The sequence below is a fragment of the Trachurus trachurus genome (genome assembly GCF_905171665.1).
Source record: "Trachurus trachurus genome assembly, chromosome: 9".
Classification (NCBI taxonomy): domain Eukaryota; kingdom Metazoa; phylum Chordata; class Actinopteri; order Carangiformes; family Carangidae; genus Trachurus; species Trachurus trachurus.
The window spans coordinates 35214668-35241084 of NC_139895.1; the positions used below are offsets into that span (position 1 = coordinate 35214668).

Here is a 26417-nt window from a genome sequence, read left to right on the forward strand (position 1 = left end):
CAGTGGAACAATTTCTCATGTCGGGGCTTCAATACAAGAGGGACATTACAGACGAGCAGTATGGAGGTATTTGGATGTTTTTTGGTGTGTCTTTTTGGACAAAGAAAGTTGGTATCCATTGACAACCATTATATGGACAAATACTGCTGCACAGACCCCCCGTACGGAGGCACGGAGGACTCTGAAAATTCTCACAGCTCTTAGTCGACATGAGGGTGAGTAGATAATGAGTGAAATTTGAATTTTGGGTGAACTATCCCTTTAAGAACATATTCTGATAATACCAGTGAATGCTGAACATGTATGAATGGAAACCTTCAACAGGAGGTCAGAAGCAGATCATACAATTACAGGAAAGATGGTGACACTTAATGACACTTACAACAACAAAATAATAAAGGTAAAAGGTGTAACCATCCCCACCCTGCAGCCATTGTTTGACCAGCTGTACCACCATGGTGGTTTGAAATAAACATTGATGAAATTACTCGTATTTTACCTTAGAGCCTGCTCTTTCATCTTATACAAGTTACCCAACTTCAACGGTATCGATAGTAGTCAAAATTTAGGCTTGGTCCAAAATATTAGTTTTTGACCTAAAAAAGTGGTTTTTGGCTGTAAAACCTACACACTTTGACACAGCCATGTAAATTCACATGCAATGTCAGGGAGTGAGTGGGTACACATGATATTGATCACATAACTCTAATGTTATCTCTTATTGGTGAAAGTGATGCTGTTACAACCATCCCCAGTCTCCCCTACTTGAGTAGGCCCTATGTTGTTATATGATGATGCAACAATCAGTGATCAATTTATAAAGAGCTATTTGGTACAAGGATTGATTATTGTTTGCTCCATCCTCCATCAATCTGCTAAACACTAACACTTAGCCTAAACCTTAATGGAATTCATCAATGTGCAATAGATACACGGCACTTTAATGCTTTGCACATTTTTGCATTTTCGGATTCTCTCTCTCTCTCTCCTTAGGGCAATAAAGTTTACTCTGACTGAAACTGATAAATTGTGTTTACCTTAACAGAAGTTAGTAAGGTAAGGTACGTAAAATGTCTGTATAATGTCACTCACTCTGGTGGTGGAGGAGGTGGACATAGAGACTTGGCCCCTAACCAGGGCCGTTGTATAAGGGAGAAAGGTGATGATAATTCTAGGGGCCCAGCGACCAGTAGGGCCCAAAAAAAAAACCCAGTAGTCTAATCTTGGTATGACTGAATTATTCTGCATAATACTCATAGTAATGCTGCATTAGGATCAAAACAAAGTAGGCTACATAAAAAATGATAATACGTAGGCTACGTAGTCTAAGAAAAAAAGTGGAAAGGGGGCAAGTGCCCACTTTAGTATTCTTTCAGGGGACCCAGAATTCCTAGCAACGGCCCTGCCCCTAACACACTGGAGGAGAGCGCTGTACCTGTGAAAGACGCAGGTCACGGTGGTTAGGGGGGTTAGTTAGTTGGTGTGGGTAGACCGGGCAGCAGGGGGCGCTGACACAGCCGCCTGGTGCTGCTGCTGCACCATGAAACGAAGAAGAGGGAGGTCCCCTGGTGCCGAGCTACCTGTTTCCTTTCTGTTGTCGGTGTCATCTCGCTTCAAATCACAGGTAAGAGCTGCTAAAGAAACAACAACTCCAGTTACTTTGTATTTAAACGCAGTGTGCGACGGCCCCGGGCTGGTTTGGTAACACAGGAGGACGTCGACAGAAGATGCGACGAGCTAAGACTATTTTCGCTAAGTTGTAACTCAGGTTAGGCTAATCAATATCTGGCCTTGTGTTGAGCTTCAGCACTGACACTGGGGCGAAGGTTATGACACACACGTTACTGGTATTATGTGTAAAGTTGTTTGGCATCGGACCAGGCTGCTTTCTGTGAAGCTACAGCTACATAGTAACCTCGGTGCTGCTAATGCTCTTAGCCCCGCAGCTCTTAAAACGTAAAGCCATTCAAGTGTCGGGAAATGTTACGTTCACTTGCCGATAAGTCACATATATCTGTCCTAGTTCCATCATTTCAACACAGAAAACCATTGTGTATGTTCGTTATTTTCATTCGGCATACATGTATTACCAACACTGTGTGTATTTCCACGGTGTTGATGTTGAAGCTCCGTCAGGCAGTGGTCGTTTCATTCAAACAGGAAGCGGCGCCACACACTTTTCAAAAGGCGAAGCTGTAGCTTTCACTTTCCCTCATCCAGGTTTATTTCCACTCACAGTTACGTTCAAGTGAAAAAAGTACAAGTCATCATGTAAACAGTACAAGTACAAGTCATCATGTAAACAGAAGGACCAGTGTAGTGAGCTGCGATGGGCAAAGTCTAAATACAGGCACATGTTTAGAAGATGCTTTATGATGTATTGGTTTTGTACAAGTAATTGATTTTAACAAGTGAAGGGGAAATGAACAGTCTGTACATGTATGACACTGAGTTGCAGTGAAGTGCTGTGTTGTGTTGAGCAGCAGGATCACCAGATTGTATCTCTGCAAATCCTTTGAAAGCGGAGCCGAGGCAGCTCCTGGTCCAGCATCTCCCTCAGCTCACACCTGCTGCACTAAGATTCACTATCTGTACACACACAACGACACAAACACCATGTCTCAAGGTTGTGGTGACAGATCTGTTGTATATGACGAGCATTCCTACAATGTTTCTGCACTTTAGCCTCAATCCTCTTTAAGTGTGACAAGGTCACTGAGTCCCAGCTGATGCCCGGTTAAGCCTGAGCTGAGAGGAGATAAACCAGTGAGCAAGATGCCAACCCCAAAGTGTTACTACAGCACTACGCAGGTCATGCTGACTGGATCATGGCAGTCTGTCTTTCGTTCGGAGTTGGAGGAATATCTGAACATTTGAGTATAATTAAAGCAGGATATTGCGAAATCCCTCAAAGGGGAAGCTCTGTTCCCATCTGCTCTTCTTCACATGCTGTATCCTCTGTTTGTGTTCCAGGATGGCACAGTGGGGTGCCATATTCTCAATAATTGCTGCTCTTGGCGGAGCAGCGCTTTTAGCATCTGTACACAAGATCGATGAAGGACACACTGGAGTTTACTACAGGTGAGACGGCAGCACACACATGCATTTTCCGTTTTGTGTCCAGGTATAAACTACTGTGCTGAAATAGTGGCGCATTGAAGTCCCCCTCCAACCACCCTTTTTACTTATTTTAAAGCATTCTCAGTGGTCTTTAAATTGTGATAATGAAGTTTTTTTTGCCAAAATCACAAAACCTGTGCCATTTCCCAGGGCTCTCCTTCTGCACAGCACCAGCAGCTCATTAGCAATGCGCCTCTGAGTGGTGGGCGGAGACGGCGCTGCTCTGCACTCAAGACCTCATTGAGAGCTGGACACTGTAGTTCAGCACGTTGAGCGTTTATTAGCGTTCCAGCGCGACCTGCCCATGCACACCTGTGTGTGTCTGTGTGGTGCGTGAGAGAGAGACCGAGTCCAAGTGCAATTTTGCACAAGTTTTCTGCTGATATGTCTTCTATCATCAGAAAAGTTACACAGGAACATGTGAACAACATGAAAAACACGGTTTTCATCGGAGGGGTCTTTAAAGAAAAGAGCATGTGCTTTAGAGGTGTTTACCTCACACAGGGGTTAAACACCTGGGTGGTGGTAAGAATGCTAAAACCTCACCTTTAGTTCTGTGTCCTTGTTTGTTCCCTTCTGGGTGCAGAGTCAATAAATTCTCTTATCACCCGGGCAGACAATAACTATAATTAAAGCTTGTGGTTTCAGATTAAAGTTGAATCCAAATGTATCTGAGAAGATCCTTGTTTTCCTTTTCCTACCAGCAGCAGAATAAAGTGCAATGAAAGCACCGAGGGCTGCTGCTTACGTTGGCATTGGCCAACAAACAGTCTGTCATCATGTCTAGAATGAGGGCTACATCAAGTCCTGTCATGTGGATCTAGATGCATAGCTTTAATATCGCAAACCACAATCTCAGTGTGGTTTTTTTTTCATATCAGAAGCTAAAATCACCCTCAGGATGTACTTAAATCATCTGTTCTGAAGCCTATCCTAACATTTAACGATCACTGTGTGTGTGTGTGTGTGATAGGGGAGGAGCTCTCCTGACCACCACCAGTGGCCCAGGTTTCCATCTAATGCTTCCATTCATCACCACCTACAAGTCTGTTCAGGTGAGTCATGTCAGTTTAGTTACACAAAGTCATAAATGTGATGTGTACGTTAGACAACAGCTCAATCCCATTAAGTAGAGCTTGAGTGATTACATAAAGTGACGGGACACAACGCTGTAGTAAGGTCACAGTAAGAGGAGAGAAAAACAGAACATGGAGACAGTATCCAACACTTAATTCCAAACTGAATAATCAGATGATAATTTAATGTTAGTGTAGTGCATGTTAGCTTCTGTTAGCTTCAGTGTGTTCTATCAGGAGACTAGAGTGCAAACAAACTCATCCAACCTATCCCGCAGCCGTGGGAGCAGACTGTAGCAGCCGACCGTACGCTCTGTAAACCGGCCATGAACGGACCGAACTGGCCGTGAACGGACGGCCAGAAGCCCCCTGATCACACCATCGCGTAACCATAGCAAACAAGTGCCTCATCAAACCCGTGAACCCTGGTTTAAGCCTTTGTTTTCATGTAACCAAAGTCTTTGGTATTCACGATATCAAAACAAACTGGCTGTCTCACAACGTGAACGCATCTTGTGTCACTGTGAGCGTTATCAAAGGCGAAGCTGCATTTTTTTCTTTGGTTCACCATCCCACCAATAAAAAAAAGATGAGCCTATTTAGGTAATTTGAGAGAGAGACAATCAGACAGATACAGAGACAGAGAAAATCATCGGCCATGCCGTCGAAAAACAAAAATATAAAGGTTCAAAAGAGAGTTCTGCTTCTTTTTTTTTTTTAAGTATATTTTTTGGCTTTTTTGCCTTTATTTGATAGTACATAGTGAGATAGACAGGAAAGGGGGAGGCAGAGAGAGGGGGAATGACATGCAGGAAAGGTCTACCCGACGCAGGATTCGAACCGGGGACGCCTGCGCTTTAACCCCTGCGCCACGCACCGCCCCAAAAGAGAGTTCTGCTTGACTGTTTTTCTGAGAATTATCCTCCCAGAATGCTGAATTTGGATAAAACATGCTGTATTCAAATGAGGATATGTGCAGAGGTAAATTCATGCAAAACCGCTGATGCGCGTTCCTGTCAAGGGCAGTTTTTCAGCAAGCATCTTTGCATTTACCTCCAAAACAACTCTGTCTCGTAACATTCTGTTATTATCTCATAGCGTGGTGAATGTGCAGGTCACAACTTGAACAACAACATCACAACGAGAGCATTTTGGAGTTGTTGGATTGTGTATTTGATGAGTTTGATGAGGGAAACCAAGAAATCCCATTAGCCTCTATAGCGTAGCTCTGAGCAGCTCGCGGCTCTGCTCCGCCGTTCTAAAAATAGCTTGCACCGACAATTAAAGATAACGAACCTACTCCTAAAACTATAGGGATTATGGCAATGGGCCAATTTGCCAAAATGTTGAACTATCCCTTTAACAGGGGTGCAAACTTGTCACCTTTCGGCGAAATTCGCCGTTTTGGATCCCAAATGGGTCATTTGTGTGATTCGTGTAAACGTTTGTGAGTATGGCGAGTGAAAGAGTCGGAGCTAGAAGATGCGCCAGCAGCGTTGTATAGGTGCTGTATGGGACCGCGTGTGTGTGATGATCGCGATTGCGACCAATTAGCGATTGTGGCAGGACACCTCTGCCTCTGTTTCACTTTATGTTGCTGGTAAATAATGTGGTTGTAAAAGTAGTAGGCTAAATTTAGTATGCACTAATTAAAGGGGCAGAGCAGACATTTTAGCTTTTATATTTTATAAGATATAATTTTTGTAAGAACCATATAGGTTATATATTTCAGTGAATATCTAATTGTTCTTAGCATTTGTTAGCTAACTTTCTTTGCCCAATAAATTAAAACATGTTGGAACTATCAATGTCTCCAGAATCTCACCTACTTTTAACCTCAGACTGTCACAATGATGTATCAGATGTCAGACTGCCTCATTCTTTCAGTTTTAACCTGAATATACAAGACATGATTGATTTTCCCAACGATCAAAGTATACCAAACTGAACTGAAAACCATGACCACAAAACCGTGAACCAAACCGAAAAGTGGATTTTGTGAACCGTTCCACCCCTAGTAAATATATCACGCCTGTTATATAAAAATTAGTCGTTTGTCTTTTGAAGACCCTCTTCACATGTTTCAAAACCAAACACAGAGAGACAGATTGTGCAGGTTTAACAGGAGCAAAAGCTGTGCAAACCTGAGTAAATCTGGACCCTAGTCTCATGCTAAAATTGACTGTAAATTCACCTTTAAAGTTGTTGTTTTTTTTGTTTTGTTTTTCCCGGGGGTGCATGCCCCCGGACCCCCCTAGGGGGGTCGGTATCTTGTCACCTTTTTTACCCCTGATGAGTTTGCACCCCTGCTTTAAACATACGCCGGAATACTCCTTTAAGGTCATGGGTTTGATTCCCATGTTGACAGAGAACGGCAGCAGCCCTCCTGGCACTGTCAACATTTCTGCAAGGAAATTGTGTAGTTATTTTATCAAAAACACTGCGACACAATATAATGTAAAAATACAAATGTCTGAACTTTTTGTAACAGCAGTGATTTTACAGTGTGAGTGTAGTCAGTGGTCTCTGGTGGACAGACTTACAGTATGTAATGGTGACATATTGCCACACCTAATTTGCTGCATTTTCCTGTCACTTATCGGCCTCAGAGAAAAAGAGAAAAAGAGAGGGTTGCCCGCACACTCTTACAGGAGGTCACAGTGATTTATTCAGCACAAACGTTTTCGACCATGTGTGGTCTTCATCAGGTGCCAGGCCTTATCGGCCTCCAGCCACACTGATACTAATATACATCTCTGATTGAATGTGTAAACCTTGTTTATTAGTGAATATATACACTCTTTTGATGCTCAGAGAAAAGAAGTGAAAAGCTTTTGGTCTGTTGGCACACAGCCTTTATTCCAAAGATGAATCTAGTGTCCCAGTCCTGTAATGTGAGCTTCCTTTGTAAAAGTTCTAATGTTCAGCGTGTGTTGCAATACTGTGTCAAAGAGCTGTCACTGAAATATGGAGCTATTCCATTTCATACAGTGCTGATGGATTAACTGTTATTTTTACAATGATGTCAGATATGCACATCTGGAGTGCCTGAGAACAATGTATTAAATGTGCTTCTTAATTTGCTCCTCACAGACAACGATACAGACGGATGAGGTGAAGAACGTACCCTGTGGCACGAGGTGGGTTGGCTGTTTTTGCTGCTTTGACTTGTGTCAGATGTGGACGTGAGACTTCTTACACGTAGGAGTCACACTCCCACAGTACAGAAGCAAACACCATCAGAGATTCATCAGTCCATGTGTCTAAACCGCTGGCAGCTTTAGATACGATCCTTTCATCACATGTACCGGTATGTTGTTTTTCAGTGAAAATGTGTGGTAAATTATAAAGTTTTTTATTGTCTTCTTTTTCAGCGGAGGAGTGATGATCTACTTTGATCGGATAGAAGTGGTCAACTTTCTCATTCCAACAGCAGGTAAACTCTCCAGTGTTCAAGGCCAAAAACATCCATTCCTCCATTGTTCTTTTTGTTTTAGATCTTGTGTCGGTCACTCAGGCACAGTAGGGCTGTCAATTCGAATTTCTAATGCTTCTTATGTTAAATATTCTAATTATATCCGAATATTTAATGTTTTTTTTTAGCTCATTATATACACCTATACCAGCTTATCATGACGTCCCGCGCCCACTAAAGGGCATTCCAAACAAATCTGTTATGTAACATTTGCAACACACCAACTCAATATAAAACTTCAAGAAGGGAAATCAAAATATTTAGTAGAGGTGCAACAGATCACAGCTGATCCGCGGATCCATCGATAAAAACAAAAAAAACAATGTGTGTAGTGCGGGAACACGCAGGCGCAGCCTAATAAACGGGCAATTCAGAAAACTCTGCTCGTAAATTTGAAGCTGCAGCTCTACGTCGTGCACAACAACAAAATTGTTTGTTTCATCAACATGTTTACTACCCTGAATGTTGCGACGCACTACGTTAATTTGCGTCGTTGTGGAAGGCACAGGTCAGTTCAGAAAATGATTTGAATTCTGTTCGAATAGCGAAGTTTGATCTGACAGCCCTATGGCGCTTTTCCACTACACTTTAACGGCACGGCACGGCACGGCTCGGCTCGGTAAAGGTGCTTTTCCACTACAGCTGAGTTCTCTAGTACCTCCTCAGCGGGGGCGGGGTCGGCACGGCGGTGATCGCGGGGCCGCGTTGTCCCTCTCTCTTTTTTCGATCCTCTCGTCAGCTCCAAACTCACTCGTCTGCACCTCGTTAACAGACCACGGTGTGGTTTTACACACAGCAACATTTAACTCGGGTGAAGGAACAACAACAGTCTTGATACAGATCAGCTGGTGCTGTTGCCGCTGTGTTTTTGAAATTTTCGGGTTTGATTCTCATGTCGGACGTAGCGCTCGCACTCTTCCTGTGACGCCGCTCTGTCCAATCAGCGGAAGGCAGTCGGCTGACGTCACGTTATAGTATCGCTTCGGCTCGCTTGGAACCAGGGCCGAGGAGGTACTAAAAATGGTACCTGGTACCAGGTACTAGGGCTAGTGGAAAAGCAAAAAAAGCGGGCCGTACCGCGCCGTACCGTGCCAGTGGAAAAGCGCCACTAGAGTGTGTCATGATGCAGCTGGCTCTAACTTCACCAGATCCGTCTCTGTGTTGTGTTGTGTCTCTGTGTAAGACTTTTGTTTCCCTCTCTGCAGTGTACGACATAGTGCGGAACTTCACAGCGGATTACGATAAGGCCTTGATATTCAACAAGGTTCACCACGAGCTCAACCAGTTCTGCAGTGTCCACTCGCTGCAGGAGGTCTACATTGGCCTGTTTGGTGAGTGCAGCCGGCTGCAGACTGGCTATAATCACACTTTTAATTTGAAACACCTTCCCTTCTGTTTGGGTTAATTGTACATTTACACGCAGCCTACAGCTTCGGCCTCAAAGGACCCTGGATTTATAGTTTACACACAACAGCTGCAATGCATATGGACTGTGCTAAAGCGAGCATGTAGATGCAACCATGGTGAAACTAGGATCATTTATCAGATGAGAAAACATGTAGGGACGTTTTTTCTGAGCTGTAGAGTTTATGTTATGTGCTCTGACTTGAACATGCAGCGTCTTACAGAAATGTGAAGGTCAAATAAGCAGCGAAGTTATTGAAACTATAAAGTTGGCCTTACGTAAACATAGAGCAACAAGTCTGAACTGACAGATTAAATACACATGCTCTTACTTTGTTTTCATCTCTCATGCGCAAATAAGCTACAGAGGAGCTTCTTGTCATGTTAAACATATGAAAATGTTTTTTTTGGTGCCTCTGTGACAGCCAGAGCCAGAGGTATATCATTTTTGTTATCGTTATCGTACGTCTATCCCATTCTCATAGATTCAATATCACACTCTTTAAATTCACCACAGACATTCACTTGGATTCAGGGATGAGCTGTGTAGATTTTGGTGGTTAAAGGTTCAAAGTCACAAAACACAGCTTTGCTCTTTGTGGATTCACCATCTCAGAGACACCTCAGAGGAGATTCTTCAAATTTGATGCAAACGTTCAATTGGACTTGAAGACAAACTGACGAGTGGTCAACAACTGAATGTAAACAACTGCTTTTGATAGAGTAGGTGAGTGAAGATAAAAAAAAAAAATGAGTTAAAATATGTCATCTGAGACGTTTGTCCAGGGACAGGAAAACATGGTGCCATCTGCCTTTCTTCACCACATGCCACATACACTCAGTTGGTGCTTTATGAGGAACATTACACCGGCACTGGGTGGGCTGCACCGGGTGGGCTCTCCCCACGGGGTGAGGGGGGATGAAAACCTGCCTGGGACTAGTTCACATACAACATGTGTGACAGAACCGTTACAGTAATCAGAGCAGAGCAATATATAAAATATAAATACCTGCACAGTCAGATTGTTATTTACACAGTCGAATAAAAGATTGAATGAAATGTTTACTGTTGTAGATTGTGTTACAGTCCACAACTACAGTCATAAAACCTGGTCATATGCCTTATAACTACAGGTTAGTACACATGGAGGTGATAACTCAGACTGGACAGAAGAGTACTAAGAGAAATAAATAAAGTGTGTTTTTTTCTGATTACACAGACTTTGAGTATTTAAAGGGATAGTTCAACATTTTGGAAAATTGGCCCATTGCCATAATCCCTATAGTCATAGCAGTAGGTTTGTTACCTTTAATTGTCGGTGCAAGCTGTTTTTAGAACGGCGGAGCAGAGCCGTGAGCTGCTCAGAGCTACACTACGGAGGCCAATGGGATTTCTTGGTTTCCCTCATCAAACTCATCAAATACACAATCCAACAACTCCAAAATGCTCTGGTGGACAAGTTGTGACCTGCACATTCACCACGCTATGATATGATAACAGAACGTTACAAGACAGAGTTGTTTTAGAGGTAAATTCATGCAAAACCACTGATGCGGGTTCCTGTCTGGGGCAGTTTTTCAGCAAGCAGTCTCTGCATTTGCCTCAAAAACAACTCTGTCTTGTAACGTTCCGTTATTTCGGGGGCGGGACTAGATAAGCTTTTGCTTCTCCCGCTTTCCCTTTCGGCCATGTGTATTGTATTATTTGAACTAAGATGATGTGTGATGATGATGATCTAACTGACATGCCCGAAATAAACAAATAAATAAATAAAACCGTGGCTGCCCACTGCTCCTCAGAGATGGGTTAAATGCAGAGAAAGAATTTCACTATACTAGCTGTATATGTGATAAGAAAGTACCTTTACCTTGAATAGAACATTTGTACAGTGAAAAGTACTATTATTTACAAATGCTCCATGTTATATATCCAACAAGAAAATCTATATTTTATACCTAAAATATCCCCCCAGAAATATTGAAAATACCGATGAGGTGTTATTACTTGAGTCCAGTGTGTTCTCGGTTACATAAAGGTTATTGCATGTGACAGGAAGGATCTGTTTATGAATAAAACCTGTTGCATTCAGTTAGCAGTTTGATGTGTGTGTTTTAGATTCAGGGCAAATGCAACAAAGCTTTGTGCCAAAAGCTCAGAAGCCTGTGCATATTCTCATTTGTCCAGGTCATAGTGTCTCAAAGGAGTTTAAATCGAAAGCAACTGGACTTGGTTATTTGTCTAGGAAGACGTTTCACCTCATCCAAGAGGCTTCATCAGTTCATGTACGCATCTGACCAGGCTGGGACTGGTCCAGCTCAAAAGCTCAGAAGTCTTTTTTTCCACTTAGCCTGGTGGCAGAGCCTTGGAGTGCAGCAGCCAGGTCATTTGAGGAGAGGACAAGAGGAAACAACAGAGTCAGAGTCAGAGGCGCTACAGCCTGATCTCAGTCTGAGAGCTGTGGAGAAACCTGACACCATGTGCACACACTGCGCTACTCGTGTTGCTCGTGCTAGCGGCAACTGGTTCAGTATGTTGGCTCATGTTGACATGACTGCATCACATCATTTCTGCAGATTCATCAGCAGCACTCTCACATCTGCCAGCTCCACTTCTACCTCATCCCAGATGTGTCCTGCTAGATTCAGGCAGGAAGTAGCCAGTAGAGGATCATAAAGAGATGTACGTGGGCAGCAACAATACTCAGATGTGTGGTACTGAAACCACAACTGGTTTGTATTACTGGAAACCAGCAGCAGCAGCAGCAGCAGCAGCAGCAGCAGCAGCAGCAGCAGCCTGCTCTGACCTACCATCTGCTGCCTCAGCTCCAATCCAGCTTCATTAGGCTGGATATGTTTTCCAGTCCTCAGCTGGACAGGAGTCGGATGAGTTCCTCTGCTGTTGTAGCTCTTCATCCCGACCTGTGGGTGTCGCAGCCCAACCCCCCCCCCCCCCCCCCCCCCAAAAAAAAGAAAAGAAAAATTCCACTCTACCAACCATAATGATGTAACGGAACTTGAATGAAATACCTTATCGGACCAGACACACAGCCAGGAGGCAGCAGGAGTGTAGTAGCCAATGAACAGCGCCGATTCAGTGCATTTCATAATAAACAACCCACATTACAACCATCTATAAAAACAAAAGAAACAAAAGAAAGGAAACCCAAGGCCCAACCTGGCCCCGAGTCATTTGTATATCTTTTCGGCCTGAACCAGCTCGTCAGTTTTCCTGCTAAGTGGTAATGAAGCGGTTATTATCAGAGTTACTCTAGACTTTCTGTCTGCTCCAACCAGCTTTCATTAACAAAACATTCATTTTTTCTTTTCTTTAAGTATTGTTTGGGGCCTTTAATTGACAGGACAGTTTAGAGAGTCAGAGAGGGGGAATGACATGCAGCAAGGGGCGACCAGGGGAATCGAACCAGGGCCGTCTGATTGTATAAGGAGCGCCTGTTCAACCCAGTGAGCTGTACGACGTTCCAAACAAAACATTTCTGTCCAAACAACTGCTGCTCTCTGGGTGTTTATTGTTCCACCACTGACTGGACCCGTGCAGCTCTCTGACCAGACTCTGGAGAGGAACAGTTACAAATACTCTGAGATCTCACAATGTGATAAAAATCCAAAGGTGCGCTGGTGTCAAGTGCTCACACAGAGAGTGTGTCATGCAACTTGTGCTGCTGTCTTTTCTGAATGAAGAGATATGACACCTACTTCTACACCTCTGTCTGCATGAGAAAAACACTTTGTGTAATCAAAGAGCCACTCATCATCATCTCACTCTTGTGTTCTCCACCACAGACCAAATCGATGAAAATCTGAAGCTGACTCTGCAAGAGGATCTGACCAACATGGCACCTGGACTCATCATACAGGTACAGTTAGGCCACACACTTTGGAAGAGCTCAGAGTAGCAAGGTTATTAAAGGGCAAATTCACCCAAAATCTACTCACCGTCATGCCAAGGAAGGGTTTGGAGAACCTTCGGAGTTATCAAAATGCTTTTGGAGTTCCAGGGGGGGTCCGGTTGCGAGGATTTACAAAGCCTCCTGGAGCATTTATCATAACAGTACGAAACAAAATTGTTTTTTGTGGAATGTTTAATAAAGACATCACAACTGACTGACTTTAAAAGACCCACTTGTGGTTTCTCCCCTATTGAATCCCCCCCCCCCCTCTCCTCCATTTCTTTTGTGCCTTTAAAACGCTCCTCTGTGTCCTGTAAATCTCTAGACACACTTGAAATAACAACTTTCTTCTCTTCCTGAGAATCCAATAGGGTTAGAGTTCAGAGGGTCTTTGAACAGGACCCTGTCTCGGGGCGTTTTGCCAACTGGTGTTTTGTTGCTTGAGAATCCCTTGGTGATTTCTTTTTTAATCTAATGTTGGCTACACTCCTGCTGTTTTAACAGTCTGTATCTTTGTGTGACTGGTCAACAGGCGGTCCGTGTGACAAAACCCAACATCCCAGAGAGCATTCGCCGGAACTACGAGCTCATGTGAGTTTTCTTCTAATTTTTTATTTTTTTTTGCCCAACAAAGAATGTTCCTTGACCTCTGGGGCTTGTATTGTGTATTTATTTTCCCTCCCAAATGGATGCATGTGATCTTCATCCAACTTACTCTGCCAATTCCACTGTTTCATGTCAGTCAGTGAACGTCTTACTTTCGCTTTATGAAGCAGAAGCATGTGCTCAGTCACAGCCACTGTGGTCGGATTAAGAAACATAAGACTTACGGTAAACTGGAGCCAGAAGCACTGTGAGTCATCACGCATTACATGTTGCATTGACTGAGGGTTAATGGTGAATTGTTTCACTGTACTCTACTTGCACATTTCCCAGAAACTTCTTTTTCTTCTTCATTGCAGATAAGATATTCATTTGGTGCCTTACTGGGGAAATGTGAATGAAAACAGACTGAACGCACAGATAAATTTTATCAGTGACTCACACTGTTTTAGTTCAGAGGAATAAGCCTGTAAACACACAACAGACTCTTTGCTGAGGACCATCTCTCATTTATCAAAGCTTTCTGTTTCACAACCTGAATCCAGCAGGTTTACTTTTAAAATTCTTTTAATTTAGTCATCTTTAAACCAGCTGTCTGTGATTTCAGACAGAGGTAGAAAAGAAAAAAGCAAGCTTCTCCTTCTCAGTGAGCTCCACGAGCATGGAGAAGTCTCTGGCTGTCTGAAGATGCCTTGTTTTGAAATGAGAATCCTTTGGTAAAACCACCTCTTTATTAGCAGATGCTTGAAAAAGTGGAAACCAAAGCTTCATGCTGCAGGCAGAAAGTCAGCATCTCTATCTGCAGTCTGCAATTTAACAAGAGCTGTAAAACACAAGCTGTCTCTAAATGTACCCATAAGTAACTCATTAGCTCTGAAGTGCTAATGAAAATGTGCATCTGTCCAAAGAAAATACAAGTTCTAGTTCAATTCTACCTTCAGAATGGTATTTATTATTTTAATTAAAGGGACAACAAGGAGTTTCTATTTGGTTATAAAAAAGTCTCACGTTAATGTGGATGAATCTACGTTACCCACACTTGTTAATGGGCCCATTTTTGATAAATATATCGTTTTGTCTCTATCGTTATTTTGTTATTATTAGTGGTGACAGAAATGCTGGGCGAGCCGACCAGCGTTTCTTTACTTTCGGTTTCGTGGCGAGTCATGAGAATAACGCCGCCGAATCGCCGTTTATGGTTGGAACTACGACGGTATGTGATCGTCTTCCAACCTCTGACTTTAATTCTTGATGAATGAAAACATGAGTCTGTCTTGCGCCGGTCAAAGAATTTCACGGTGCGCGCGGAGGCTCATAAATGTAGTGTGAAAACACTTCGCTTTTCCAAAACTCCTTGTTGTGCCTTTAAAGGATAATTTCCTTTTTTTACAACCTGGACCTTATTTCTAGCATAAAATACGATCATTTTACTCACCCAGATTGGTGTCATTTGGAGTTGTTTTGACGAAATTAGCCCCAGTGGAGCGGCTCGTATAACCGTATAATGCGAGAACACGGGGCAGCGCAATGCAGCCTCTAAATAACACATTATCTGCCGCAAAACTCGTTCATTTCACCAATATTTTGTTATGATACGCTAGTGCTATTCCCCTCCGAGCCCGTGGTGGCATGTTATCAACATCCGCGGTCTCTAGGTTGACCTACCAACCTCTGAGCTGGATGATGTCATCTCCGACCGCTGCCCGGCATTATCATCATTCTGATAATAATCATTCTGCTTCGGCATTCAGGTCCATTTTTAGCTCAACTAGCCGGAGCTTTAGTGAGTCCAGGTTGAGGAGAGGAAGCCTGTGGAAGCTGAACTTCATCCAGCTGCTCATTTTGTTCTGACAAGTCAGAAACACGCAGAAACAAACCATAGTATTAGCGGTAGCAAGTTAGCCGTGCCGGGCAGCGGTCGGAGATGACATCATCCAGATAAGACGTAGTAGTCAATCTACAGGCGCAGCATGTTGATAACATGCCACCACGGGCTCGGAGGGGAATAGCACTAGTGTATCATGACAAAATATTGGCGAAATGAACGAGTTTTGCGGCGGATAATGTGTTATTTAGAGGCTGCATTGGGTGCCCCGTGTTCTCGCATTATACGGATATACGCGCCGCTCCACTGGGGCTAATTTCGTCAAAACAACTCCAAATGACACCAAAATTGTCTGGGTGAGTAAAATGATCGTATTTTATGCTAGAAATAAGGTCCAGGTTGTAAAAAACGTTAATTATCCTTTAAGTATTTACACTATCAACCACTTTGAGTCAGTTTTTCCTCAGTGGATGTGAGGGTCTAAGGACAGAGGATGTTGTTATGATGTCATGTAAAGCCCTTTGAGACAAACTGTTTGTAAAAACGGGCTATACAAATACAATTGCCTTGCCTTGCCTTGGACTGGTGCTGATACAACACTTGAGAAGCATTAGAAGAAAGCTCTTCCATCACAGGCCCGGAGATGAATCAGGGATGTCCCTGCCAAGTGATGAACTTAGACACAAACACAATTTATAACTAACCTGCACCTGCCTTTTAAGTTCAGTTTTATCATCACTGCATAAACATGTCACTTATCAGTTGCTATCAAAAAAAAGAAAAAGGTTTTGTGCTAACTGAATCATCAAAGTTGAAATCAAAAGTTGGACACCAAGTGACTTAAATAGTTTATTCATATGTTCCACAGATGTTTTGTGCAGCTGGACTTTTTTTTTTTTTTTGTTTACAAACTTTCACCCTATGTCACAAAATATCCATCTGCCATAAGTGCAGTTTGTCTGTAACGTTGTACCTGGCTCTAAGATAGACTGTACACACAAGAAACAAATAGAAATTCACCATAGAGCAAGAGCATAGAAAAGTCTCCTTGCAAAGGAGAACTGTCAAAGCTGCTGCTCTCCATTGTTGATGAATAGGAAAAAAATGACAGAAAGTGATTTTCCCTCACAAATTTTCTGACCAATAGCTGAACGACCTGTAGACCACGTGTCATTTGTTTACAAAAAATGTGCGTTTTGACAAGGGACAGTGTGAACACAGACCGGACCAAAATTTAATTGCAACAATGTATCATTTCTTGTGAGTGCCAGCTTTTCCCCACATCATCTACATAAGGTCAATAGTATGTCATGTCCTTGAAAATGAAGCATCACTGTGAGTAATCAAACTTAAATGTTGTGATGTGGGATGACGTTACAGATGTTGTTAATGTTGGTTAATGTTTCATCAGTTCACTGAAAGGAAATGACCTAAGACCTGAAACAGCACATTGTCCACAATCCTATGACTGTGCATTATTAGTTCTGCCCTCAGACCAAACTATGCGTTGGGAGCTCGGTCTGATCACTTCCATGATGACCGACCCCGTCACACAACTTAATTAATACTGTGCATCACTTCCCATAATTGTTTGCCGGTGTTGTTAATGACATGCTGTAGTCGTCTGCAGTTGCACCTCAGACTGTTTGCAGATGTCACACTGGGTGAACAGTTTGACTGGAATTCTACTGCACACAGAGGTCCCACAGATCCTCATGTTAACGTTTTTTTTTTTTCTTCTAATGTTACCCTGTAGCAACCATCCACACACAGACACACACACAAATCATTTGTTGCATTTGGCAAATTTTGTTTTAATAATCTGAGGTTTGTCCGGCCAGAGAGAAGAGTTTCGACACACTTTTCACTTTCACTTTTTAACAAATGCCATTTTAATAAAGAACATTCACTGCTTTTACTTTCACTTCAGAGTAAAGTGGTTCATTATGTGTTTAGATCACTTTTGTTTAAACCTGTGTGACAGTCTGGTATTACTTACCATGGACTGTGTCCATGAGAACAGCACTTCTCAGCAGTTGAAACTTGACCATGGAAAAAATGGCCTGGACTGTTTGAATAAGCCATTGAAGACCCATAAACATAAGATAAACAAATTTCCTTTAAATCAGCACTTAGGTTGTTTAATATGGAGGTTTAGTCAGAGAGAGGAACAGACCCTCTACATCCCACTGAAACCTTTTATTGAGTCAGACACTTCAAGCAAGAAAAGAAATCCCAGATTTGTTGCATAGGCTGACAGCCATGTGTCCATGATGGTGCAGTGTTCACATGATGAACGGGAATCTTTGAGGTTGAATTCCTGTGGTCTGATGCCAATATCTGGCTTTATGGACATTCTCCAAAATGTGTCAAGGTTTAGGACTGTCTGGCTGTGCTCAGGGACATTCTCATGGACTTTTTGGACACTTTGTGGCCAATTTTTTTTATAAATAATGTTTTTGTTTTTTTCTGGGAATATCACCAATTTATTGCCCTGTTATGTTAAAAACATATGAAGTCCCAATAGTTGTCACTGCCACTGCTGTTCACAGTTGGGCCCAATCTGGTCACACTGACTACATTTTTTAGCTTAGTGGGAATATGTGGTCCCGTGGGTGTGTGTTTTTAGTAGGTGTAGAATAAGCTGAGGACAACAGAGGACACTGAGGGTGGACTTACAATGAACCAATGAGAGGCTGCAAGTAGTGACAACATTTAAAACAACACAAATAATAACAGGGGTCCCCACAGGAGTAATGTGTCAACAATCACATACCGGTACATTGTCCTGCTTGATCAACACCACCAGGGCAGGGAAGCAGATGAAGCAGATCAAGTGCCGTCCCAGGGACTCTGTGAAGACCTGTGTGGGTGCACAGTGTGCCCCCCAGGAACAATAAAGATTTCTTCAACTTGTTCAGTGGTTAAGTGTGCGTTAAAGGAGACATGTTCCACAAATTAAAATAGTTCCCCCCAGGTGTCTTAAAGACATGTCTGTGACATGCTTTGGTCAAAATCCCCCAAGGATCAAACATCACAGCTCTTTTCATCCTCTCAAAACAGCCCTGTTCAGAACGGCTGGTTTCAGTGCCTGTCCCTTTAAATGCAAATGAACCACTGCTCATCCAATACCGATGCACACAGGTAGTGGTGGTATTTTGCAAATTTCAAAAACTAATGACATCATTGTATGACAACGGATGGAACAGCTCGTAAAGCCACGTATTTCAATTTAGGGTGCCTGAAAATTACAGATTTTCTTTGCCAAGTCTCACATTTTGAGGGCCGAAAGGCAAGACAAACACCTAAATATATGTTAAAGGGATGTATTATGGAAATATCACTTTTTGAAGGCTCTTTATATTTGGGTGTTTGTCTTGCCTTTCGGCCCTCAAAATGTGAGACTTGGCAAAAAAAATCTGTAATGTGCAGACTCCACATGGTTTTGTGAGCTGTTCCCTCAGTTGTCTTCCAGTGATGTAACTAGATTTCCAATTTGCATAACCTCACCCCTACCTGGGACCGGTAGAAGGGGTGGGGCAAACAGTGGCTCATTTGCATTTAAAGGGACAGGCAGTGAAACCAGCCGTTCTGAACAGGGCTGTTTAGAGAGGATGAGAAGAGCTGTGATGTTTGATCCTTGGGGTATTTTGACCACAGCATGTCACAGACATGTCTTTAAGACACCTGGGAACTATTTTAATTTGTGGAAAATAAGTGAGCACAATATGTCTCCTTTTAAAGAGCCTTCAAAAAGTAAAATTTCCATTATATGTCCCCTTTAATGTTTGCAGGGAGAGTGAGAAGACGAAGCTGCTCATCTCTCAACAGACACAGAAGGTTGTGGAGAAGGAGGCGGAGACGGAGAGGATCAAAGCTGTGATAGGTGAGCAACAACGGGGGAAATAATGACGGCGGTTCAGGGAAAGGTGCACGAGACGCATCACGGTTAAGCTGACAGCTAAATTATTTTTCTTTCCTTCGCAGAGGCCGAGAAAGTGGCTCAGGTGGCGGAGATCAAGTTCGGACAGAAAATCATGGAGAAGGAAACCGAAAAAAAGATCTCAGAAATCGAAGGTTTGGATGGAACTTCCTCCGATCACTGCACTTAAAGACAAACTTTGCCTTAGTACAGGAGCTGGGGAGTGCTACCGTTTGCATGACAATAGTTTTATAAGCAGTAAGCACTCTAGCGGCCTCTGATTGAGCTGCATCAGATCTGACCTCAAATGTCCTCAAGTGATGTCAGATGAGTTGGCACAGGCTCTGTCTCAAGATCTCGATGTACTGAGTTGGAAGAAACTCATGTTGACGTGTACTCACCTTCAGTTGCCAGGTTTAAACACAGTAGAAGAATGTGTGAAACAGACAGGTTGAAGGAAGGTGATATTTGCTTTTAATAGCTGACGATGTGCAAACACATACCTGCACATGTACAGTTGAGTTGTGGCACGTTTCAAAGGTTCTGTAGCCGCTGCCTCCAAGACAGCAAGTTCACATATTACAACAGCTTTCTTGTGTTGATAACATTATGAGTTAGCTTTCATCTCCAGCAGCACTGCTCTCGGGGTTTAATGGACTCTGACTGTGGCAGTCAGCTGTGGCCAAAGAGACAAAGGCTGTCTTTACACTGCATGGTTCAACTGGCCCAAAATCAGAATTTTTTCTTCTCAAGTGGCCCAGATCAAATCTGTAACATGAATGTGTAAACGGGACAAATACTCATGGAATCGGATATTGTCAGATCAGATTCAGGCCCCCGTTATATGTGGAAATCAGATATGATTTGGATTTCTGCCAATACGTGTGTAGTCTAAACAGACAGATCTGATCTTTCCTGCCAACGCGTGTCGTACGTCATCAATGATAATATTAATTCCCGTGCCCACATGTTTCACTGAACCTCTGTAGCCTGTGATTGACACGTGGGACTGACCTGGACTAGACTACCATGGCCAGCTGTGGCCACTGGTACAGGAGTTATTACACTGTTTCATTTCATGGCATCTGTTTTTTTTCCTCACTAGCTCTTGGTTCATATAACATTCATTTATATGCGGATCCAGGGAGTGAGTGAAAGAGAGAGCGTACGAGAGAAACACCAGATTTCACGTTTTCCTACCGGCAAAAACTGAAACGAGCCGATTAAAAATCAAGAGAGGAAAAACAATGTACATAATATACAGTATGTGTCCAAGAGGCTTTGTCACCATCACCTGCTCATCTCAACAGGTCCGCTCCACACAGCCACTTCACTAACTTTATTTAGTAAGGACAGACTAGATGTTCAATCGGTAAACAGTGACATGTTGAATATAAACTCTGAGCACCAGACTCACCTTCCTGCATAATTATTATGGAATTATAACGTGATCTAATAAATCCCTCGTCTTTGAAAAAGTTCACTAGCTTTTTTTCTCTTCAGTGGGTTGTTTCACACAAGCAAAGCAGGTATAGAAGCAGATACAGTATCAGACATGGGACACTTCTGATAGAACATGTAAATAGACAGTCAAAAAAAAATTATAAATAGACAACAAATTGGAATTGGGCATTAAGGCCTGTAGTGTAAAGACAGCCAAAATGAACATCATCGCTCACCTGGCAGAGCTCTTGTTTAGGGTTTAGTCTTTGAATCTGTCTGTCCTCTGTCTTTCTCACCATGGCTGAAATAAAGACAAGAACCTGGAAAAAGTAACTTCAAAAGAAGATGATCCGTCTCTCCTGACCTCCTCTCCTCGTCTTTAATTAATGTGTTAGGTGATGTTGTCCGATGATGTAAAGATATAATTTGAACATCCTGCCATTTTGACCCACTTTAGTCATTTTAGTATTTTTAGTTTCACATCAAAATGTCCAGTGGAACCAAAACACTGAACATGAAAGTCTGTGTTGTGGTACTTGGGTCACAGAGTTTTGTTGTGACGTCTGATTGGCCGCTGGAGCCGGAGAAACGGCTGCTCAGTTGGAGCTGCTGCTAGTTTTCGACCTCCTCCCTGCTGTCTGAGCTATAAAGAGTGAACTTTTTACATCATCCTGCTGCTGTTGACTCCTGACAGTGTTTGTTTGTGATTTTCAGACAGCGCCTTCCTGGCCCGGCAGAGAGCCAAAGCAGATGCAGATTTCTACACAGCACAGAGAGTAGCTGAGGCCAACAAGGTAAAGAGATGACACAGAAGTAAATCTTACCTCAGCCAGGAGAAACTGTTTCTAATCTGACCTCTGTCACCTCCTCTCGCAGCTGAAGTTGACACCAGAGTACCTGCAGCTCATGAAATTCAAGGCCATCTCAAGCAACAGCAAAATCTACTTTGGGAACGACATACCCCAGATGTTTGTGGACTCTGGCTCCGCGGGGAACTCCATAAAAGCCTCTGCAGCCATGGACATTATGGGCGATCAGATCCTGGACCTGGATTAAGTTATGGGATCCACAGGACCACCCAGGGGTGGAGGACTATCTGCTGGGGGGCAGGAGTCTGACCCACAGGCGGACTGAAGTGCAGGTTCTCCCTCTGGCCTAGAGAGGCTCTGCTGACCAGGGCCTGTATTTCTCAGACATCTCAGAACCACTGATAGAAATCACATTGAAAGTTTGAGGAGGAAGTTAAAAAACCTTATAAACCTCAGACTAAAGGACATACCGTAAGTTATTTTTGAAGTTTCCTGTTTGATATAACAGAAAATGCTATAATTTGGATTCAGAACCTCAAGTAAGGTTGAGGAAGCATTAAATAGCACCACCTGGGGGTGTGTGATGAGCTCTTTTAAAACTGACAATTAACCAAAACAGTAATTTAAAAGAATTGGCCCTGCTGTTGCACTGCTGGCACAGTCTGTGTGGTAAGTGTACCCAGTCTAATGTGCTCATACTGTGTTCTCTCTTTGTTTCACGTGTGTCCTCACTGAGCATTTGACGCACTGAATTGTTCTGAAGGATTAAAGTTCAAAATATTTTCCAATCAAGTCACTAGCAGGTTAATATTCATCATAATTAAGCTTTTAGGTGCACTGAATTCAGTCACAGTCATCGACCACTATATTGTCTTATACATGGAGTCTCATCCCTCTGAGTAAACGATGCTACAAGCTTTCTGCTCCGTAGTATTTAGTATTTAGTAGCATAACAGTGGGTCTTAAATTACACACAGTTGGACAAATGTAGGTTTTTAATCACTAACCTCCAACAACCACTTTCACCAGTGTAGGCCTAGAGCTGGAATTAGCAGATTAAACTATTTGGTTATTTTAGACATGTATACTAGGGGAGACCGGGGATGGTTGTAACACTTTTTGTCTCAGCTCCCATAACTTGCAGAGTGTTCATGGTAGAGCTCTCAAATTTTGACACAGAGTACCCTCATTTGTCCACTACAAGTAGCAGTGCCTTGAACTTCTTAAACTATATCACAGAATTCACTAGTTGATGTCAAATGCAAGTAGGTTGTAACACAACCCGGGGTAAATTGTAACAGTGAGATTAAAAACTAAAAACTGAGACCAAACCAAAAAATATGGATCTATGTAAGTTTATTGTGCATGTTTCAACACTAAAGCATCTTCCTGTGGTTCAGTATGAACAAAAAAACCCATCACTGACGGCTAAATAAGCAGTGACTGTGGTGTGGATCCTAACATTAGAAAGCTGTCTTTAAGAACATATTTTGATAGTACCAATGAAGGGTGTGTATGAATGGAAACCTTCAGCAGGAGGTCAGAAGCAGCTAATAATCAGGGTAAAATTCTAGGAAAGATGGTGACACTTAACGACACTTAATAAAACAACAAAGATAAAAGGTGTAACAAACATCCCCACACCTGTCAGCCATTGTTTGACTAGCTGTACCACCATGGTGGTTTGATATAAACATTGATGAAATTACTCCCATTTTACCTAAGAACCTGCTCTTTCATCTTATACAAATTACCTAATCCAAACGCCAACGGTTTCTGACCTAAAAAAAATGTTTTTGGGCTGTAAGAGATGGAGCCATTCAAATTCATATGCAATACCAGTGAGGGAGTGATAACACATGATATTGATCACATCACTCTAATCTTATCCCTTGTTGGTAAAAGTGATGCTGTTACAACCATCCCCGGTCTCCCCTATATGCATGATGACAGCTGTCCTCTGTGGAGTTGCAAGGATTTATCCAGAAAGTGGCATCATTTGTTACCAGGTCCGCCTTTGGGATAAAACACTCTCTGTATGTAGAACCAAATGCACTGAATTGGCAGCATTGCAGCTTGGGAACAGCAGCACTCTGCTGAATTATTTTGAAAGTGCAACGACCAATGAGGCATCGGCTGTCTGGCCAATGCTTCACATTCATAACTCTGTCTTTGACTTACTCAACCAAAAACACTCAACTCTTATTTTAACCCTGTTTTTCTACTTAACTGAATGCAACTTTAATTAATACTTGATACAAACAAACAAAACAATATGTTTTTACCAAATCTGAAATGAGAAGATGCTGGATGAGGGACCATTACATTACAGTCTAATGTTAACTTAAGACTCTGACCTGCTTCGTCACAGAGGGCTGAACTCTGAAGTAGACGTGCTAATTCTGCTATTTAACGTAAAATAAATAATGTGGTTAGTTAATAAATAATTGGTGAACTCGTGACCCTGTTAGCCTCACATGCTAACAACTGCAGCTTACATTAGGAGTGGATGAGCACATTGATCAGTTCTAACACATTTTGTTTCACTGAAGGACAATCACTGTTTAGTGGAAAAGTTTAACCATCGGTCAGTGCATCCAACAATCTCCGATAAGTCCAGTGCAGGACAGATGAGAAGCTCCGAGACCCTGGAGGAGATTAGAAAAACAAAGCAAGATTATAACACAACTATTACAATGTTGATTCTCCCACAAGAAACACCAAATATGGGTCTTCAGCTTGATAAATACTGGCCCTGGGCTAACCACAGCAGGGATGAGAACGTACTGAGTGTGTCTAGGATATGACTTCATCACTCCATTTGTTTGCTTTATTATGTTTTTGTAAACACGTCTTTTCAGTGTAGAGGGCACAATGGATATTAATTAATTATAAATTGCACCACATTTTGCTATAAACATGAACACACCGTTGCTTTAATGGGGATTATTTGTGCAACTGTTGGTCTTGTGTGTGTTGATATATTTTTATTCTGCACAGTGTCCGTCTAGAACAGACCATGTTCTCTGATGTCACAGATTTTGTACTCCGGTCTGACAACCAAACGACGGACACGTGACATCAGCTGCATTCTGCCATGTTTTAAAACGATTCAACAGAACCATTTAACGTTTATGGGATACGGAGTCATGAAAGTCAAACCTTTTTATTAACACAAAGCTGAACCCTGTCTGGACCAAAAACACGGTGCTGAGGTGTTGCACTAGATGCAGGGACTGTGATGTGTTTCTGAAGAACACTTTACACACTGGAGAGAACCGACTCATTTCATGTAGCCCGAGGCAGGGGAAGGTTGCAGCATACTTGTTGGGCATGTTTAGGCGTTGATTCAGGGACCTTGGTTTTTTTTTTTTGTTCTTGTTTTTTTTTCCTTTTTGGGGTGTGTGTGTGTGTGGGGGGGGGGGGGGGGGTCATTTGTTTTTCCTTGTGTGTCTAAATGTTAATTTTGCTGAAGTTGAATTTCATTTATTCTGAATTCACTGTGACTCAATACAATTTCCATTTAATCTTAATCTTATTCACACAGTCCGACAGTGTATTCCATGTTACTCACACGGCTGACGGCTGCTGACGGCTGCTCCGGGTCGCCTGGTGTGGCCAGATTTCTCAGATTAAATAGGAGTTAAAATGGCTTGAAAGGCAAATGTGTTGCACTGATTTGGTCTTTGATTTCAATTGTGAATTTGTAATTGAGATGAATAATGAAATGTGCAATCAAAATATTGTCTTTGACAATGAAGTACTAAGGGATCAGCTTTAAGAAATCATTGTTTTTTTTATTTACATTACAAGTAAGAGGTTCCTTCATATTAAAAAACCCATCACAGATAGAGCTGTTAAAAAAAACATTACAGATAGAGCTGTTAAAAAAAAAACATTACAGATAGAGCTGTTAAAAAAAACATTACAGGTAGAGCTGTTAAAAAAAAAAAAAACATTACAGATCGCGCTGTCACAATCATGACATTTTAATTGACAATTCATTGCCAAACAAATAATTGCAATTATTGGCCTAAACATAGTTGAATAATGCACATACAGCTTATGAAGAAGAGCCAATTATTGGCTTTGCAACTACATCCATGATGCTATTGTCAATAGATGCTTATCAAAATGCGGTTGTTGAATATTAATAATTAAGTGCCTAAGATAAACAGTTTGTGGCTCCACTCATGTGTCACTGAACCTTAGAAGAAGAAGTGGGCGCAACATTGTGATAAAACCATTATCAATAAATCATTATCAAACCTCAAACAGTGGAAAGCGACTGGGGAAATAGTGGTGGAAACATGACATTTCTGTTTATTTCTGTTCATTTCTTCCAGCTGTTTTTATACAGATGTGTGGAAACGGTTTGAATGATTATGCAAAATAATTGCAGTCAGCTCAAATGATTGTGATCAGGCGATTATGTAAAAACTGTGACAGGTCTAATTACAAAATAAGAGATGTGTGACGCAAACACAGTCACACGCTTAAAACATCTAATTCCACAGGTTACTGGATAGTTATGAACGTGTGAAAAGGCACATTTGAGTCATAATTATACCCTGACACTTTTTTGGATAGTTTCTAGTACATTTTGTTCCGTTCCATCGATTGATTCCTACTGTATCTGAACCTGGTTGTTTGATGAGTTTAGTTAAAGCAGTTGTTGCTTTTCAGACTCTCAAACTCTTCATTGAGAAACACGAGGTCCTGAGTCATTGCATGAGCCAAGACAGGTTCAGCTGACACTTGATGACAGATGATCCTCCCTAATGGATGACTGTGTTTTGGGATAACAGACAAAGATGTGGTGTATCATTAGA

At 42.2% G+C, this 26417-nt stretch overlaps 1 protein-coding gene across 1 annotated transcript; it reads left to right on the plus strand.

Moving 5' to 3' along the window:
* Positions 1 to 1561: 1561 nt before the first annotated feature.
* On the plus strand, positions 1562 to 24933 carry erlin2 (ER lipid raft associated 2). The gene is made up of 12 exons (XM_083979218.1): positions 1562 to 1624; positions 2974 to 3081; positions 4094 to 4175; positions 7290 to 7336; positions 7571 to 7632; positions 8877 to 9002; positions 12877 to 12950; positions 13516 to 13574; positions 19206 to 19297; positions 19399 to 19488; positions 21491 to 21570; positions 21653 to 24933. Exons 2-12 carry the CDS (start codon positions 2975 to 2977, stop codon positions 21830 to 21832), a joined length of 999 nt encoding a protein of 332 aa, XP_083835344.1. The 5' UTR covers positions 1562 to 1624; position 2974; the 3' UTR covers positions 21833 to 24933.
* Positions 24934 to 26417: the final 1484 nt, after the last annotated feature.